This window comes from Ovis aries, chromosome 21 (genome assembly GCF_016772045.2).
Source record: "Ovis aries strain OAR_USU_Benz2616 breed Rambouillet chromosome 21, ARS-UI_Ramb_v3.0, whole genome shotgun sequence".
Classification (NCBI taxonomy): Eukaryota; Metazoa; Chordata; class Mammalia; order Artiodactyla; family Bovidae; genus Ovis; species Ovis aries.
Genome location: NC_056074.1, coordinates 44,382,963 through 44,401,611, shown reverse-complemented (window position 1 = coordinate 44,401,611; position 18,649 = coordinate 44,382,963). Strand labels below are relative to the sequence as shown.

The window sequence follows — 18,649 nt, the reverse complement described above, 5'->3', positions numbered from 1 at the left end:
CAGTGTCCTTCTAACATCCCGCCCAGGGACCATGGGAGCTGGGGCTGTGACCTCAGACAGGCTGGGTCCCGTCCTGGCCGCCGAGGGACCCTCTCTGAGCCGCAGGTTCCCAGCTGTGAAGGCAGGGGAGCGTTCGTGCCGTTTTCTCTGCGGCCGTGAGGCTCGAGTGGGCCATTCCACAGGGCAGTGCTCTGAGCACACGGTGACGGGCGAGCCCGCGCGGCGGTGCTGCAGCTGCCCCTGCCGTCGCTCCCGCTGCCGTGCAAGCATCACACACGTGCCTTCACTCATCTCCTTGGACCACCGTCCTGCTGGGCGATCCGCTGTGCGGGGCTGAGCCGGGCCTGGCGGCGGACACGCCAGGGGCAGCATGGATCTGAGCCTTGGATCATTGCAGTAAGGCACGGTTGGCTACCTATGACACGTGGAGAGAAGGCGAGAAAAGGACGTGTGTTTCTGAGCCTGGGTCCCTCTGTAGCCACACGTTGCAAACGATTATGACTCTGGAAACGGACATTCTCCTGTCAGTGCTCACGCTCCTGCCGAGAGGTGTTATCGACCCAAGCGTGTTTTTTTAAAAACTGGAAGAAGCACCCACTGACTTGAAGTCCTAGAGATCCATCAAGTTAGCAAACTGTTACACTCTCTCTCGTCACTCCCAGGGTCTTCCCAGGTGGTCCAGTGGTAAAGAATCTGCTTCCCAATGCAGGAGACATGAGTTCAATCCCTGGGTCGGGAAGATTGTCTGGAGGAGGAAATGGCCACCCACTCCAGTATTCTTCCCAGGGAAAATCCCATGGACAGAGGATCTTGGCGGGCTACAGTCCATGGGGTCGCGAAGAGTCAGACACGGCTCAGTGACTGAGCAGAGGCTCTCGCGTGCAGCCGTGTCCCCAGGGCCATGGATGAAGGTGGGTGGAGAAGACAGGCCATCTCATCTTGGATGAGGATAAGCAATAGGGAGGTTTCACTGCCATCCCCAGAGCATGGTGTCCCAGTTGACTCTAGAACCAGAGGGGCAGAATCCTAAAACAGCTTGTGTCTCCTCCCACGAGGTCAGCTCAAGAGGATGGACACTGTTCTCCACAGCACACTGATCCAGGAACCGGGTGCTGCCTGCGTTTCACAGGATTTTCCAATTGCTCTGGTTTATTTTGGCACCTAAAAAAAAAAAAAAGAACAGGGTTCAGTCTGTGGCACCGAGGAATGCGGTTTCTTATGGGATTGCTCTTCTGTTTGGAGTTCGGGGGGAGGCCATCAGGGGTCGCTCTGGAAACGTGAATGGAATCAGACCTTCAGAGTTAGCTCACACCCCACTCTGAGCCTTCATGGCATGTCCGTGGTTATTTAAGCTCCTCCGAGTGAGGGGGGGAAATCAAAGAAAGTGGGGGCGGTAAGGGTAAGAACGCGTTTGCCCAGCGCTGGTTCCGGCCCAGGAAGCTCATGTTCCTTCCCTGGGCGCCCTGGGAGCTTTGTATGTGACCCCCGTGTGACTGACAAGGAAGCAGAGGCTCGGGTGAGGAAGGTGCTCAGCCCCGTGACTCAGCTGCTAGTGCAACAGGGCAGGACCGTGTGGCCCAGGCCCCCCATCCTCTGCCCGCCTTCTGTCTGTAGAAAACTTTACCCAAAGAGTAAGTTTAATCAGAGAAGTGAGAACATGCAGAGACAAAGGGGAACACTCAAAGCAGACCAGATGATAAAGGTTAGTCTCTAAGTGAAGCCAGGGACTTTTAGTTCTTCCTCAAGGACCATAGCGGAGAGGGCAATGGCACCCCCCTCCAGTACTCTTGCCTGGAAAATCCCATGGGTGGAGGAGCCTGGTGGGCTGCAGTCCATGGAGTCGCTAAGAGTCGGACACGACTGAGCAACTTCACTTTCACTTTTCACTCTCATGCATTGGAGAAGGAAATGGCAACCCATTCCAGTGTTCTTACCTGGAGAATCCCAGGGACGGAGGAGCCTTGTGGGCTGCCGTTTATGGGGTCGCACAGAGTCGGACACGACTGAAGCGACTCAGCAGCAGCAGCAGCAGCAGCAAGGACCACAGATATCATTCTGAGCCATGTCCCGGGAGCTGTCTTTTAGGGACAGAAACCCCTACCAGGTGGAGGAAGCTAACTACACGACGACCAGACTGTAGTTGTGACATGCATCCTTGCACGTGTGCGTGCTAAGACTTCAGTCGTGTCTGACTCTTCGTGACCCTCGCCTATAGCCCGCCAGGCTCCTCTGTCCGTGGAATGCTCCAGGCAAGAGTACTGGAGTGGGTTGCCACGCCCTCCTTCCTGACCCAGGGACTGAACCCACGTCTCTTAGATCACCTGCACTGGCAGGTGGGTTCTGGGTCGCTAGCACTGCCTGGGAAGCCCAGCCGTGACATAAGCTGCCACAGTTCCGGGAACTGGCCTCAAAGAAATGGGAACAAACCTACCTTGGAACTAAAGACTAGCTGTACCTAAAACAACCAACATGATGCTGGTCAGACCACCAATGACCAATTTCAAGATGCCTGTCAGAGCTGACTGTGCCTGCAGCCCCCTCCCTCCGTTGGTGAAAGCTCTTGCCCACCGACTGTTGGGGAGGGGAGTCCGCCTTTGAAGAGGCACCTGGCCCCCACCCCCGGTTGCCAGCATCCAAAATCAGACAAACTCCCCTTTCCACCAACCTGGCCTCTTGATTGCCTTTGAATGGCGAGCAGCTGGACCCCACTTTTGGTTACCCTGGGGCAGTGGTAGGGCTGGAATTGGAGCCGTGTTTCGACCTAGGAACCTAGTGATGCCCAAGCTGCCAGCATCTTCCCAAAATCACCCTAGGGCGGCCGGGGCGCCTGGGAGGAGGTGGGCGTCAGGTGGGGTTGCTGGGGATTCAGCAGCGGCGTGCAGCCCCACTGTGCCCTCCTGGGCACACCGTTGCACCTGCCCAGGGTGTGCCCCCTGTTCCCGTCTCCTGCAGGTTAGTGGAGGCACTGACGTGTGAGGGAGCAAGGCTGAGCTCAGAGGTCCCAGGCGGAGGCTGCAGGCAGGCGGCTTCACCAGGCTGGGGCTTCTGTTGCTGTTCAGGCGCTCAGTCGTGTCCAGCTGTCTGTGACCCCATGGACTGCAGCACGCCAGGCTTCCCTGTCCTTCATCTCCCAGAGCTTGCTCAAACTCATGTCGGTTGAGTTGGTGATGCCTTCCAACCGTCTTATCCTCGGCTGCCCCCTTCTTCTACCCACAATCTTTCCCAGCATCAGGATCTTTCCCAGTGAGCTGTCTCTTCCCATTAGGTGGCCAAAGGGTTGGAGCTTCAGCCTCAGTCCTTCCAGTGAATATGCAGGGTTGATCTCCTTTAGGATGGACTGGTTGGATCTCCTTGCTGTCCAAGGGACTTGCAAGAGTCTTCTCCAGTGCCATAGTTTGAAGGCATCAATTCTTCGGCCTTCTAATGTGTGTTTAATAAAGGTGGCCAATGCTGGGGGCCTGGCCGATGTGAGAAGTAGGTCCCGGTTTGGTGCCTCACCGGCAGCAGGGAGACTGGCTCGCTGGCAGAGGAGGCAGAGGCGAGCAGGGAACCCCAGGCTCCCGGGCGCTTGTCCCTCTGGTGGCCCGTGTTTCTCTTAGTGGCCTCCCAGCAGCGTCTCTGCAGAAGGTACTCGTGCGCCGTTGCAGTCTCTGCGCTTCAAATACAAACGGTTTATTTAACGCCGCAGGGTTTGCTCGGGAGCCCCTGCCGTGGGTGAGATAGCCACGGAAGAGGCCGGGTTTTGCTCTCTGTGGCCAGCCGTGTGAGATACTTACCTGGTTTTCTTTTATTTTTTCCCCCCTTGCTTCTTTGTGTCAGTTTCGCTACAAGAAGCGGGTGTATAGGCAGACCAACCTGGACGAGAAACAGCTGGCCAAGCTGCACACGAAGGTAAGCGAGGAGTGTTCGTGTCAGCTCGAGCTATTGTTCCTGCGGCCTCGTCTTCAGAGATGCGGGCGGTTCTTGGACAGTGGTTCTTCTTCCCTGCAGATGTTGGGGCTGAAGAGGCCCCTGCAGCCGCCAGAGCGCGGTTAAACACCGTCGACATCTCCTCCCCTGTGAGGCAGGCTCAGTAGATACCTGTGCAAAAGGGAAGTAACGTCACTGAGAAAGAGGAGCCTGGGACCCTGCTTTCTGCTCACTGCCCCCCGGTGTTTCTGGAAGGAGGGGTGGCCGTTCCCTCTGAGCTGTTGCTGCCCAGACAGGGGACAGCGCTGCAGTAGGTATCTGCTGCTGCCGCCCTTGTAATTAAAGTGCTGTTTACATAAGCTGCTCAGAGGCCAGACCGCTGCGCGAGGGCGGCAGGGGAGAAGGAGAGGGTTAGCAAAGATCCGTGGGCTGCTTTGCAGACACGGCCGCGCCCTGCCAGGGATGCTGTGCGTGTCCAGGGTGCGCTGGAGCTGGAGCATGTGGCGGGCACCTCGCCCAGCACAGAGGACGCAGTGTGATGCCCAGGGATGCCCTCCCCCGCCCCACCCCTCCCCGGGGAGCCCGGAGCATCTCCTGCGGCGCTCAGGGAAGGCCAGCGTCCGGTCGCTGCCTGACGGCTTCCCCGAGCCGGCCCTGACCTGCCCAGGTGAGCTCACCCGGAGCCGCAAGCACACAGGGGGCCTCCCCGCCCTACGGGGTCCCCCTTGTTTGTGTTTTGTCCCTGATTCGTACCAGGAAGGTCGTGAGGATTTTCATCATGTTCAGTGGGTTGTCGCCCGCCTATTACGCTATTTTTGTGCTCAAGTTGTCCAGACGTGGCTGGTGGCCCTTCCGCCTGGCTCTCCACCCCCTTGGCACGTCCCCACAGTGCTTTCAGCGCTGGCGGTTTTCAGGCACAGGACGGTCAGGCTTCTCTTGGATTTTCTCTGCCCAGCCCTGGGATCCACCCGCACAGGGGTGTTTAGACTCCAAGTGTGGGCATTTTTGATTTTTTAATTGTCCTCCAGTGTATAGATGAAAGTGATGAAAATGTGTTTGTGCCTTTAAAATAATGTCGATTAGTAAATAGCAGTGAAGGTGTTCATTGTAACCAAGTGTGCCCTCTGCCTTTGGATATTTGTGAATTTTTATCCCCACATTGTACAGAAAGTGTCCAGGTGGAGATCTAGCCTGTGTCCCTGAGCTGAAGGGTCCAGGGGCTTCGGGGTGTTTGGGGAGGAAGGGTGTGGAGTGGAGGTGGAGGGCTGGCCAGTGAGAGCCTCAGGTTCATCCGATAGAGCTATCTCGGATTCCATGATTACGATCAAACAGCCGGGCTGCCTGCCCGACAGACGGACGATCATTTCCCTGCAGGTGTGGCTGGGCGGCCCCGTCAGGGCTGAGCCCCCAGTCGTTCTGATCTCTTGAGGAGTGACTGTCTCCTTCACCTTGACTTGCTTGGATTAAGTTGAGTGAGCTGTGCCCTTTTGCTCCCCACTGAGCCTGCCGCTTTAGAGATTAAGAAGCACAAATACCAATCCCTGGGCCTAGCTCACCAGGAATGAAGTTGGAAGACCTGGGGTGCGCCCTGGAAAGTGTTGTTTTCAAAGTGGTCCAGGATGCTCAGCCTTCTGAAAGTGAAGAAACGTCCTGTGACGTTAGGCAAGGACAGAAATTGGTGGTGGTGGTGGGGGGGTTTCTAGAACATTCATCCAGGGTGGGCTGATGGCATTTTCCATGTCCTGGGCTCTGAGCTTGGCCCTGGGGTTCCAGCCACAGAATGACGCTACCCGGTGAGCCTGGGGTCTGCAGTGGGGCCCCATCGAGGGGTGGCTCTCCTCCCTGTAGAGGAGGCCAGCGTGTGCCCCATAAGGAGCCTTCCCGTGGTCTGTAAAGACGTTTCTCCATAAAACCACTTTTACTTTTCTCTCCAGAACAATTTGAAAAAATGCATGGATCACATCCAGCATCGGTCAGTGGAGAAGATCGTCAAGATGTTGGACCGAGGCCTGGATCCGAATTTCCACGACCTGGAGACTGGAGGTAGGGCTGGTTGGAGAGACTTGGGGAAAGCCCCCTGAAGCGTGGGCTCAGAGAGAAGAGGCGATGCTGTGGTTCAGACTCCACAGGCAGCATCAGCCTGCACTGGGTCTTAAACACGTGTTCTCCCCACTCCGAGGGCCTGTGTTGTACCCGGAGTTGCCAGCAGGTGGCCAGCACCTGGCAGGTGGAAGGGGCTCGGTGCGGACCTGAGTTGAGTGAGTGAATGAGTGGGTAACACAGAGTTGCTGTCTCCTGCCCTGGAAGACAGGCGTGCACTCACAGGTGTCTTGCTCCCCCCAGCTGGAAACCAAGCCTCTGTGTGCGGGGCCTCGGATCACGTGTGGGATAGACCCGTGCAGGCCGCCATCCTCCGCCCTGCTGACCTTGGGGCTGGACGAGCCTTTCTATTTCTTGCCAGTTCCAAATGGACACTTCTATTTAATCTTCTCTTTTCTCTTTGGTTTCCGGTTTTATGGCTAAGCAGTTGACAGAAAACCTTGCATTATTTTCAGTGTGCGGTATAAGGATTTGGTTTGTGGATACACTGGGGAGTGATCACTGCAACACATCGAGTTAATATCCAGCCCCACCCACAGTTCCACTTTTTTTTTTCTTATGATGAGAACTTTTAGGAGCTACTCTCTCCTTGTTCTTCAGTCACTAAGTCCAGGTCCTTTGCGACCTCATGGACTGTAGCCCTCCAGGCTCCTCTGTCCATGGAATTCTCCAGGCAAGATACTGAGTGGGTTGCCATTTCCTTCTCCAGGGGATCTTCCCAACCCAGGGATCGAGCCCGCTTCTGCTTTATCGGCAGGCAGATTCTTTACCACTGAGCCACCAGGGGAAGCCGATCTGCTTTCTTAGCCCCTTTTAAATATACAGAGTATTTTTTTTTCTGAGCTGTACAATGCCATGTGGCATGTGGGATCTTAGTCCCCCAGCCAGGGGTGCAGTCTGTGTCCTCTGCATGGGGAATGTGGGTCCTGACCCCTGGACTCTCAGGGGCCTCCTGACAACGCAGTGTGGTTGACCATAGTCCCCAGGCTGCCCACGGCGTCCATGGCACACACTTATCTTGCAGCTGGCGGTCTGGACCCTTGCTGCCCTCCTCCTGTTCTGCCCACCCCCGCCTCCTGCCCGGGGCAGCCCCCAGTCTGCCTCGTGTCTCTGAGTTCCGTTGTTTTAGGCTCCACGTGTCAGTGAGATTGTTCAGTGTTTGTCTCTCTCCGTCTGACTTCTTTCACCATAGCGTCACACCCTCACGGTCCATCTGCAGCCTTGCAAACAGTGGGATTTCCTTCTTTGTTCATGGCTGAATAATATTCCGTCAGGGGCCGGGCAGCTCTTCATGCCAGGGGCCGTCCTGTGCATCATGGGGTGCTTCTGGCCTCCTTGGCTTTCACCCACGGATGCCAGGAACGCCCCCACCAGCTGTGGCCACCAAGGATGTCTCCAGACGTTACGCAGTGTCCCCTGGGGGGAGGGAGCACCGCCCCAGGGAGAGCCCTGTGCCCACGGGACACGTGACCTCAACCAGCGGAAGTGAGGCTGTTGTGAGAGCCGAGAGCAGCTCAGGTGAGGGTCTCAATGGCAACTGAGGGCTTCCCCCCTTCCCCCCCGGCAGGTGGGCGATGCTGAGCAGAGAGCGTTCGTCTTGGACTCAGTGAGCAGGGCCTCCCTCCCCTCTCCTCCTGGGATGGGGCAGCCCGCCCACCCCACGTCAACGTCACATACACATGTGGCCCTCAGAGTTCCTGAGCCTATAGCAGTTGTGTTTGTCCGCTGAGGAAGGGAGCTTTCTCATCACTGTGGGGGCTCCTCTGACCCCTGATGCTGGGCAGGACCCACCCCTGTGCTCCTCCGGCCGTGGCGCTCCCCGTCCATGCACAGGTGGCCGTGCTGTGACCACTGTTAACTCCTGTCCCCTAAATTTAGCTGCGCAGTGTGAGTGCAGGGCTGCTGGCCTCTCAGTGACGCACCTTTAGTGCCTGAGATGCCAGGGGACAGATGCCAGGGTACTTGGAGGGGTCAGGAGATCGCAGGCCCAGCCGGGGGTGAGTGCAGAGGCCTGGCTGAAGGTGAGCAGGTTACCAGCCCAGCAGACGTGGTGAGACGGGGAACCTGGGGGTCTGTGTGCTGAGGCAGGGGGCAACATGAACAAGCCAGGCTCCCGGCTGTCCTGATGGGTGATGTGGGCACGAGGCTGAGGGGAGGTCCTATGGGTGGGGACCCCAGGAGGAGGAAGCTGTGCCACGCCTGCAGGGAGCTGACCTTCCCAGGGCAGGGCTGGTGAGGTGAGGCCCCGGGGCTAGGGAGAAGGGCGTGTCCCAGGCGGCAGGTGGGGGAGTGGCCTCTGTGAAGAGTCTAGACGGGGAGCCGGGGGAGGCAGGGCTGGGCATTCCATCCGCAGGGGCAGCAGGGGTGGGCACCAGGGGTTCTGACTCCCTGGGTCTGAGCACCAGGCTGGGGTTGGGGGGCAAGCAGTGAGCACGTGCTGGTTCTGGCCCCATGGTTAGTGGGCTGCTCCTCTGAGCCTGGCCATCTAGGCTGGCGCCCAGCTCGTGGCGGGGTGTGGGGATTCGGTCCATCACGGTGATGTGGTTCCCGGCACTGAGCCTTGGACCACAGATGGTCCATGGGTTCTTGAGCGTGAACCTGAGCCTCTAGGGACAGTCACAGACCTGAGCCAGGCCTGGGGTCTGTGGTTCCTGACTTGGCTTCTCTCCTTGGGTGGCCTTTGGTCCCTCTTGACCTGGCTGCACCCGCGTCTGTTTCCTGATGGTTCTCTGGGCCGAGCACCACCCCTCCCACTGGTTCCTTCCCACCATGAACCAAGCCCGCCAGCGTCTCAGGATTCCAGGAGTTTGAAGTGACTGTTATTCCAGAGCTGACAATAACAGAGCTTCTAACACGTCAGCGTAGACCCCAGATTGCTTCCAAACCGGGGTCGGGGGGCATGCTCTTGGCCTCCCGCTGGAGTTTAAAATGCTGCCCTTGGATTTCTCTGGTGGTCCGACAGTTAAGAATCTGCCTGCTGATGCAGGGGACACAGGTTCAATCCCTGGTCTGGGAAGACCCCACGTGCTGCGGGGCCACATGCCCGTGGGCCACGGCTTCTGAAGCCTTTGTGCCCTAGAGCCTGTGCTCTGTGAAGAGAGAGGCCACGGCATTGAGAAGCCCACACTCGAGAGCTGGAGAAAGCCCACGCCCGGCAACAGAGGCCCAGCCAGAAATAAATACAGGTTAAAAAAAGCAACCAAACCAAAAAAAAAAACAAAAAACAAAAAACATTTCGTCCTTGTGATGATGGATGGGGCCATCAAGAGAGCAGATGGATTGGAGCCTCGGGGACCCAGGACGGAGGAAGACACAGGAGGATACTCCCTACTCTCCCCCGAAATTGGAAAAGGCTCGATCCGCCGGCAGCAGCCCATGGAGAAGCTGGCACTGGGTCAAATAAATGCTGGGGTTTCCTGAACCAGACCCGTAGTGACGGCCTCTGGACTCACTGAGCCGGAAGAGCCAACTCTGAGAAACCCGTTTTCCCCTCAAATCCATGTAAAGTAGCTCCTGACACAGCACAGACTTTAGAGCAGGGGCTCCAGCAAAGGCTGAGACTCCCCCGCCTGCAGGTGGGGGAGCAGGGGCAGGACCCCACCTCCTGGGCAGGCAGTTCTGTTTCGGGACATTCCCGGGTCTCACCCAATAATTAACAGTAATCAGAGGATTTGGGGTGGGTGGTTTCTGGGAGGAGTCTGCGTAGATAAATTATAAATTTTTATTTATTTTCACTTTCAACATTTAAAGCAGAATTACTGAACAGCTCTCACGTGGAGGCTGCCAAATGGTGCCTTCCTACATCAGTTTCCCTTCTCACAGCTACTAGTCTCTGTACAGCAGAGCTTCCCCTTCCCCCTGAAAGTGAGGGTGTCAGTTGCTCAGTCATGTCCCACTCTCTGCGGCCCCTGTGGACCGTAGCCCGCCAGGCTCCTCTGTCCGTGGGATTCTTCAGGCAAGAACACTGGAGTGGGTTGCCATTCCCTTCTCCAAGACATCTTCTCAACCCAGGGATCGAACCCGGGTCTCCTACATTGCAGGCAGATTCTTTACTGTGTGAGCCACCTTAGACTTTATTTTTTAGAGTAGTTTTAGGTTTACAGAATACTGAATGTAAGGAACAGGGGTTCTGTTTAACTACCCACCTCCCAGGCTCCTGCACGGCTAGCGCCTGACATCAGCGTGGCCACTGATGAGCCAGCGGTGATGCACTAATGTTAACTCAAATCCACCTTTACATCAGGGTTCCCTCGCTATTGTACATTCCGTAGGCAAGCGTGTAAGGACGCGTATTCACCACCAAGCAGAGCTCAGCTTTACTGCCCGAAAAATCCTCTGTGCTCTGCCTGTTCATCCCTCCCTCCCACTAACCCCTGGCAACCACTGTTCTTCTTACTGAATCCATAGTTCAGCTTTTCCCAGAATGTCGTGTAGTTGGAATCACTGCGTGGCCTTTTCAGACTGGCTTGTTTCACTCAGTCATAGGCATTTACATTTCACCCGCGTCTTTTCGTGGTTTGATAGCTCATTTTTTTATTATAGTCGATTTACAATGTTGTGCCAAACTCTGCTCTCCAGCGAAGTGACTCAGTTTTGCACATAGAGACATTTCTTTTTTTATATTCTTTTCCATGATGGCTTATCCCAAGATGTGGAACACAGCGGCAGCTCCCCGTGCTGTGCACCGAGACCTTACTCTCCCGTCCTGTCTGTGACGGTCTGCCTTTGCCGGTCCCACGCGCCCAGCCCTTCCCTCCCAGCCCTTCCCTCCCTGTTCGTGCCTGTTTCATTCCAAAGAACGTTACACCGGCTGGTTCACCACAGCTTTTATCCATCCACCTACGGAAGAGCACCTTGGTGGCCTCCACGTGTTAGTGATGAAATTTGCTATGAACATCCGTGCAGGCTTCCGTGTGGACAAGTCTGACAGTGATCAAACACGGTGGGGTTTTGGTGTTTGTTTTTTTTTTTAAGTCAGTGTTCTTAGGGCCATTTTTTAAAAAATTGCTTATTTATTTAATTTCGGCTGTGCTGGGTCTTTGCGGCTGCACCTGGACTTTCCCCAGTTGCCGTGAGCGGGGGCTGCTCCCCTGTTGGGGTGTGTGGACTTCTCATTGCAGTGGCTTCTCTCATTGTGGAGGACGAGCTCTAGAGCGTGGGCTTTAGGTAGAGTCTCCGAGCTCCCGGAGCGAATCATCTACTGTAGCCCCGGGGAGGCAGGGCTGCACCCTGCCCCGCCCCTGCGCTTTATTCCAGATGCTGCGCGGTCGTCCTCCGCAGCGCTGATGATCCCAGGGTGAGCCTGTGTCCTGGCGGCTCCTAGCTGAGATCTACGGCTTCCGCCAAGAGGCAGAGCCCGACTGAGGACCAGACTGCACTCCCAGAGCAGAGAGCTGGAAGTGGCTTCCTTCCCAAGCACAGGAAGCGCAGTGAGGCTCGCAACACGCGTGCTACCTCCCTGCACGTGGGCTGCGTGTCCTGGGGGCGCCCCCGGGCTGGGCGTGGGGGCCCGCGCAGGGCAAAACGGCGCTTCTGGACTAAGGGACACACCACAGATAATTAAATCCTGGAGGAGCAGCCTGTCAATTAAAACAAAGCAGCTCGGGTTATTCCGACCGTCTGGTCCCCATTCGGATGGAAGTTTGATTAGGTAACAGTGAGAGTAGCCGAAAGAAGCAGGCTCATCCAGTGGGACCTTGGCTCATCTCCTGCTTAGGTGGGAACCTCTGGGACGAGAAGGATGGTGTTTCGAGCCCTGAAAAGAAAGTGAAACTAACAACTGGAGCAAAACTTAGGGCTTCTATTTTGTGCTGTCTTCCCAAACTTGAAAGTTAGCCCAGGCACAGCGAAGACAGGGCCATAATAAAGCTAGAAACGTCTCTCAGCCCTGGGAGAATCTTGATGAGAAGTAGAAATTGAATATACATTGATTGGGCTGGTTTTGCAGAGCCCCCGCGGTGAGTCCCGGCCTCATTTCTGAGCTTCAGTGATGACATTAGCTTCCAGGCGGTGGTAGCTCATCATCTGGGCCAAGATATGCCCGGCGCTGCCACGCGCCCTTGCCCAGCTCCCGCACGGCCCAATTAGAAGGTGCCTCGGGCAGTGGGTCCTGATTAAACGATGGTGGCCCTTCAGCCTGTATGCTGCCATCTCGTCCTCGCCCCTGAATGAGTCCGGTGGAATTCCCCAGCAGTGGTCCTGGGACCTCGTAAACACCAGTCTGCAGAGGGTCCGAGATGCAGCAAGTACCGGGGCCGGTGGAGGCCACTTGAGGGCCACCGAGCCATGACCTCGACGGCATCTGGGTGCGTGTGGCTTGCCAGGTGTGGTTTCTGGTTCAGAGAGACCTGCATTCAAGTGAGAGCTGCAACGGCACCTGCGATCCTTGCCGACTTTTTCTTGTTTGTAACCTGCCGTGTTTCAGAAAGGACTGTAGGTGGTCTGGAGACCCGTACGTTGCTCGTCTTTCCTTGGTAGTTACTGAATGTCCTCCTTCCGTTTCCGGGTCCCTCATGACAGCCTTTCCTCCTGTCTCTGTAGGCCCCCTTGCTTATGACGCTTTGCAGGGCTTTCCTTGTTTTCGATGACCTTTGAGAGCCGGTCAGGTGTTTTGTGCATGTCCCTCTGTGGAGGTTTGTCTGACGTTTGGGTCACGATTAGACTGGGGCGTGAAGGTTTGGGAGGAAGGTCGCAGAGGCGGACCACATCTCATCACATTGTATCAAGGGCACACTCGTCACTGGGATGTGGCCCTTGCTCCCCTGGCTGGGTGTGGAGTTCTTCAGCAGATGAAATTTGTCTCCTCTCTTCCATTCATTTATTTTTACCAGTGTGGACCCAAGGATATTTAATTTATAATTTGAGTTATAATACAGTACCACTTGGGCTTCCCTGGCAGCGCATTTGCTAAAGAACCCGCCTGCCAGTGCGGGAGACATAGAGGTGTGGGAAGGGCCCCTGGAGGAGGGCATGGCAACCCACTCCAGTGTTCCTGCCTGGACAACCCTGTGGAATGAGGAGCCTGGCAGTCCATGGGGTTGTAAAGAGTCAGACACGACGGAAGCAGCTTAGCACACACGCACGCACGATGCTACTTTATGTATTTTGTTGTTCAGATGCCTCCAGCCTTGACCGCTGGGGGCTCCTGCATTTGGCTCCTGTGTCCGCGTGGATTCTCCTCCTCCTCCTCCTCCCTCCTGCCCTGCCCCCCTCCTCTTCCTTCTCCTTCCTCGTCTTCTCCTCACACCACTTTCTTGCTCCTGGGCCCCAGAAGGTGCTCCAGGCTCCTCCTGTGTGTTTCCTGCTCTAGCCGTGCAATCTGCTGCGCCGTTAGCAGTCCTGGGAGGGTGGTCTCAGAGACCAAGATCTGGGCGCTGCGTGTGCTCATCGCCTCTGGGGAGTCGTTGCTTGTGCGCTTTCTCAGAGGAGGGGGCAAGCAGGAACATGTGTGTGCACTTGTTCGTGAGTAGATACAGGGCGGTTTCCATGTGCACCCCTCTGAATCGAGAGCAGACCAACCCTGAATTCATACGGACGTCCCCAGTGCTCATCGGTCACCGTAAGGATCGTTCCAGTCCCCACCCCTTTTCTGTAACAGCCCATGCAGGTGGTGAGAACCCTGGCTCTGTTCTCAGCCGTCTCTGTGTTAAACTGCTCTTTCCCAGAGCAGAGATATAGTGGCTCCGGGTTGTTGACCAGCTCCCCACACTGGAAGACAGCTTCACCCGCCGGAGAACCGCACGTGTGTGATGCTGTTTTTGCCTTTGCTCACTCCCGCAGTCACCCAAGGTCAGCAGTTGATTCCCGCTCCTCCAGTGATGTGGTTTTCTATGTTTTTAATACAATTAGACTCTTTTGTCACAGTCTGCGTTCCATCCTGGGATCCCACATCTCCTAAATGAACTTTTAAGCTTTATTTGAAAAATTTGCATACCTTGAGCATCCCTCTTTGTAGAGTTTATGGTTTTGACAGATGTTTGATTCTCGTATTCACCATTACAGAATCATACAGAATGGTTTTGCAACTTAAAAAAAAAAAAAAATCCCCTGCGCTTTTTGCCTGTTCAGTCCTGCCTCTGTTTAGAACCCCTGGCAACCTGGCAACCCCTGGCAACTATGAGGATTGGTTTAGCATCCTCATAGTTTTGAGTTTTCCAGAATGTTAATTGGAATCATGCAACACGTAGCTTTTCCAGACTGGCTCCTTTTGCTTAGCAACACGCATATAAGATTGAGCTGTATCTTTTCAGGACTTGATACACTTTTCTTTTTAGTCACTAAATAGTAATTCGCTGTACAGATTTTCTAGTTTTGTTTACCCTGTCCACTTCCCGAAGGGCATTTTGGTGGCCTCCAGTGTTTGGCGGTTAGCAGGAGTCCAGAGCAGAGGGTCTCAGATTCAGCTGCAGGCTAAAAGGCACTTGGGGAGGTTGTACCACCCTAATTCTTGGGTCATGCACCACAGTGGTTACATTAGTGTCTGAGGTGGGAACCCATGATGTCACTGTGTAGCTGTGTCTGGGAAGCCGTGTCCTCCAGCAGAGCGTGTCCTTGGCCCGCCAGGGTCACTCCTGGAGCTGCGGTTTCTCAGCCCTTCAGTCCCATCGCACCATTTCTGGGAGCGGAGCCAGTACCCTTTGCATTAATGAGCCTTCTGAGTGGCGCGCGTGCCCTCCAAAGTCTGAGAACCGTTGCTCTCGGGGATGAGCAGGGGCTGCCTCAATCCCACATTTCCTCTCGCTGGTCCTGGGGAGTTTTGAGGAGTCGCTGAGGTCCCTGGATTCATCACGGAAATGTGGACATGTCCCCCTGTGATGTTGTGACTTTGGGGGCCGTGTCAGAGTTTTGCTGATGTGGAGGAGAGATACGGGCAGAAGGGTAAGGCCAGGAGTGTTGCCCCCAACTCTCTGCTTTTTTGATTGTATGAGTTTCTCAGGTCTCCCCTTCCAAGGAGACACCTGCATTGTGGGGACTTCTAGAACATTCTAGGCTACTTCTCCCCGGGTTTGGCAGCCACAGTCTCAGATGGGAAGGTGTCCTGGGCCATTGTCTGCCGTTCTGCATTTGGGTGGCAAAATTTCAGCGTGTCTTGGAAGGGATGTGTTGTGATTTAGAGATGCGAGTTTTAACCAAATGCATTGTTTTAGGAAAGTGAGGTTGTATGAATGTGACCGAAGGCAGAAACCCCGAGTCCACTGGAATACTGTCCCTCTTGGGAGTGTTCTGGGGACTCAATTTCCAGGTTAAACTGGTGCCGTGATTCTTACCTGTCCTGTCACTGCCCACTCAGGTGAAGCCTGTTCAAAGCCATGACTTCCTGTGGCCCGTCGCGCGGGCAGAGCTTTGCAAAACAGACGGGGAACCCACGGCCTGTAGGCGTCAAGGTTTCTGTCAAAGTCATAGCCGAGCCCAGGCTGGAACTCAGTGGTTCCACCCTAAGGTCAGGCTTTGCTGGCCTGTGTTGAACTGCACGAGGCAAACGGGCCATGGAATGAGGTGGGTGTGATCTCTCAATTAGGAGCCACTCAGTAATGGGTTTTAATCCAGTGATGGGTTAATTATTTACAGAGGTAGCTTGAGTGCATGGTTTATATTCCCTCAGTCTACCTGGCGACCAAATACTAGTCCCCTGTTGTTCTGTTCCGCTCATTCTTAGCTGTGCACGTGTGTGGCATCTCTGTCTGTGTACCGTCGGCCGGCACTTTGCCTTACCCGTCCCTCCGTCCCACCCTCAGGTGTACCCACCTACCCGTCCACCCACCTCCCTGCCTGTCTGTGTAGCCGTCTGTCCTCTGGGAGTTCGAGAAGACACGCCTGGTTCTCCCCGCTGGGGCAGCTGCTGTCCCCACACAGGGCGGATCACTTGCTAGGTCTGGGAATGTTCGTTTCACTTGGTCTGTGTCCTGGGACACCATGACTGTCTCTCGCTGAGAAAGGAAAGAAAGTCTCGTGGGCTTTGTGCCTGTCCAGGGGGTAGGGGGATGTGGGAATAAGCATTGGCTTCATGGTTCATTTTAGAAATTACTTTTATGGTTATATAATAATAAAGGCATTGCATAGGTTTTAAAAAATACTGAAAAAAAAAAAAACCAGTGTTGTTCAGTCACTCAGTCGTGTCCAACTCTTTGCCAGGCTTCCCTGTCCTTCACCATCTCCCAGAGTTTGCTCAAAGTCATGTCTATTGAGTCGGTGATGCCATCCAACCGTTTCATCCTCTGTTGCCCCCTTCTCCTCCTGCCTTCAATCTTTCCCAGCATCAGGGTCTTTTCCAATGAGCTGGCTCTTCCCATCAGGTGGCCAAAGTACTGGAGTTTCAGCTTCAGCATCAGTCCCTTCAATGAATATTCAGGGTTGATTTCCTTTAGGGTTGACTGGTTTAATCTCCTTGCAGTCCAAGGGACTTGCAAGACTCTTCTCCAACACCACAGTTTGAAAGTATCAGTTCTTTGGTGCTCAGCCTTCATTACGGTCCAACTCTCACATCCATACCTGACTACTGGAAAAACCATAGCTTTGACTAGATGGACCTTTGTTGGCAAAGTAATGTCTCTGCTTTTAATATGCTGTCTGTGTTTGTCAAACAATAATAAAGAAAATAAAACGCTTTCTAGCCAAATCCCCTGGAGAAACTCTGACTGTAGGCCAAGCACTGCCCTAGCATCAGCTGTAGCATCTGATCCTCCCAGAGCCCCACGAGGTGCTGGTCCTACTGTGATTCCCATCGTATTGGTGTAGGAGGGCTGCCCAGGTGGCTCACTGGTAAAGAATCTGCCTGCCAACCAGGAGATGCAGGTTCGATCCCTGGGTTAGGAAGATGCCCTGGAGGAGGAAATGGCAACCCATTCCAGTATTCTGGCCTGGGAAATCCTATTGGCAGAGGACCCTGGCGGGCTACAGCCCTTGGGATGGCCAAGAGTCAGACATGACTTGGTGACTAAACAGCAGTAACATAGGTGTGGAAACTGAGGCCTGGAAGGTTTGGGACACGTGCTGGAGGCTGCCCAGGCTTTTGGGGAGCAGAGCTGGGCGACGCTGCCCCTGTGGGAGGTTCTCACCAGGCTCCCATCCTTCTGAGGTCCTAGCTGTGCCCCCTGAACTGGGGCTGGCGCACACTCCCAGCTGCGGGGGTTGGCAGCTGTCCCGCGCCTGCACAGCATCCTGCAGCCTGCCTTCCACCCGCCCGGCCTCACCCTACCTCCAGATGGACCGGAAGCCCTGTAGTTGGTGTCCTCCTCCTGGGCTTGTAGGCGCCTCCCATGCTCACGGCCGAGAATCTGCCTTTCAGAGCGCGTCCCAGTCATTCCTGGAGCCAGAATCCCATCAGGCAGTTTGTAGGTTCAGAGGGGATGCTGTCTTCAAAGTCACCTTCAAAGGTGAGAGAGACTGGTCCCCTGTGAGGTTATATTCATGGAGGTTCTGGTGCATTTTTTAAAACTTAGAAAATTTCAAAACGCCAAAGCAGAAATATTTTCAAAGAACTAGGGTGCCAGTTGATTGCCGTTCCCAAGCGTGCTGGAGGCGGGATCACGATACGTGGTTATAGACAGTGTAGTCCAGTAAGGGCCGCATGAGTGAGCTGGTGACGAGACCCTACTTGCTGCTCCCGTCTGCCCACATGGGGTCTCACTGGACGCCCCCTTCCAGAATGGGAGTCTAAGCTGGGGACTCTCCTGACCTCGCCTGGGTGGGTCCTGGCTGGGCCTGAGCGTGCCGAGTCTGCGGTGTCAGTTGGCGAGGGCCTCTGAAATTCTTAGGACATGATGTGTTACTCACTGTCCCTGAATGGCGTCCAAGGGCTGAGGTTCCGTCTCGTGCAGGAGGCACGCAGCCCCCGACAGGGTGTCTGCTCCCCTCCACCTGCCTGCGCGCCCAGCGCTGGCCCCACGGAGGGCTCTGTAATTAGGGATGTCACCATTTGCCAGCACCTCCCTCTTAGTGTTCTCCGTGTAAAGCGGCATTGAGGTTGTCAGCTGTGAAAACAGTGCTGTAGAAACAAAAGCTTTCTCCTTTGGACCGCCTGGCTTTGGCGTCGGCCAAGTGCAGACCGTCAATGAGAAAGGAAAGCCCAAATCGTTCCGAAGGTTGGCCTTGCCCTGGGCTCTGTGAGCATGGATGCGCGCTCACACACGAGGAGCTGCTGTAAGAGGCTTGACTTTGGAGGGTGGCTGCCGGCGGCTCCTGACAACCCCATCCTTACACCCTTCCCCAGTCACCTACAACCCCCTGCGGCGTCCTTTCTCTGCCGGGCGTGGCTGGGGTGAGGCAGCGAGGGCCTGGCCCTCCCTCTCCCATTTAGGGTGGCCGGGGGTCTCTCTCTGAGTCTCTTTCTCTCAGCCTGTCGACCCTGTATCCACACCGCTGCCCGGGATCCCAGCCGGTATGCATTCCCAACACCCTCTCCAAGTCCTGACTTTCTTGCCTTACTGATTTTTTTGTGTAGGGAATGTCCCCACTGTCACCACGGTCCTTTAGTTGTCCCAAAAAGCTCCTTCATTTAAATATCTCTGCTTGAGAGGGTGCCTCTGGTACATTTACAGCAAGGATATGTCTGTGGCATTTGTGAGCGTCATACCATTTCCCTCGGAAGACAACACATAAGTTGTGTGTTCACACACTCTGGGGTGTGTCTGCCTGCTGCAGA

General features: G+C 55.3%; 1 protein-coding gene across 2 annotated transcripts in view; it reads left to right on the top strand.

The window, feature by feature from the left end:
- The window catches only part of SHANK2 (SH3 and multiple ankyrin repeat domains 2), a 513,188-nt gene that overhangs the window by 66,416 nt on the left and 428,123 nt on the right, over positions 1 to 18,649 (top strand). For both annotated transcript variants that reach the window (XM_060404133.1, XM_042238157.2), the window contains exons 4-5: positions 3,820 to 3,891; positions 5,844 to 5,952. In XM_060404133.1, the coding sequence (XP_060260116.1) occupies positions 3,820 to 3,891; positions 5,844 to 5,952 (181 nt within the window). The remainder of the gene's footprint in view (positions 1 to 3,819; positions 3,892 to 5,843; positions 5,953 to 18,649) is intronic.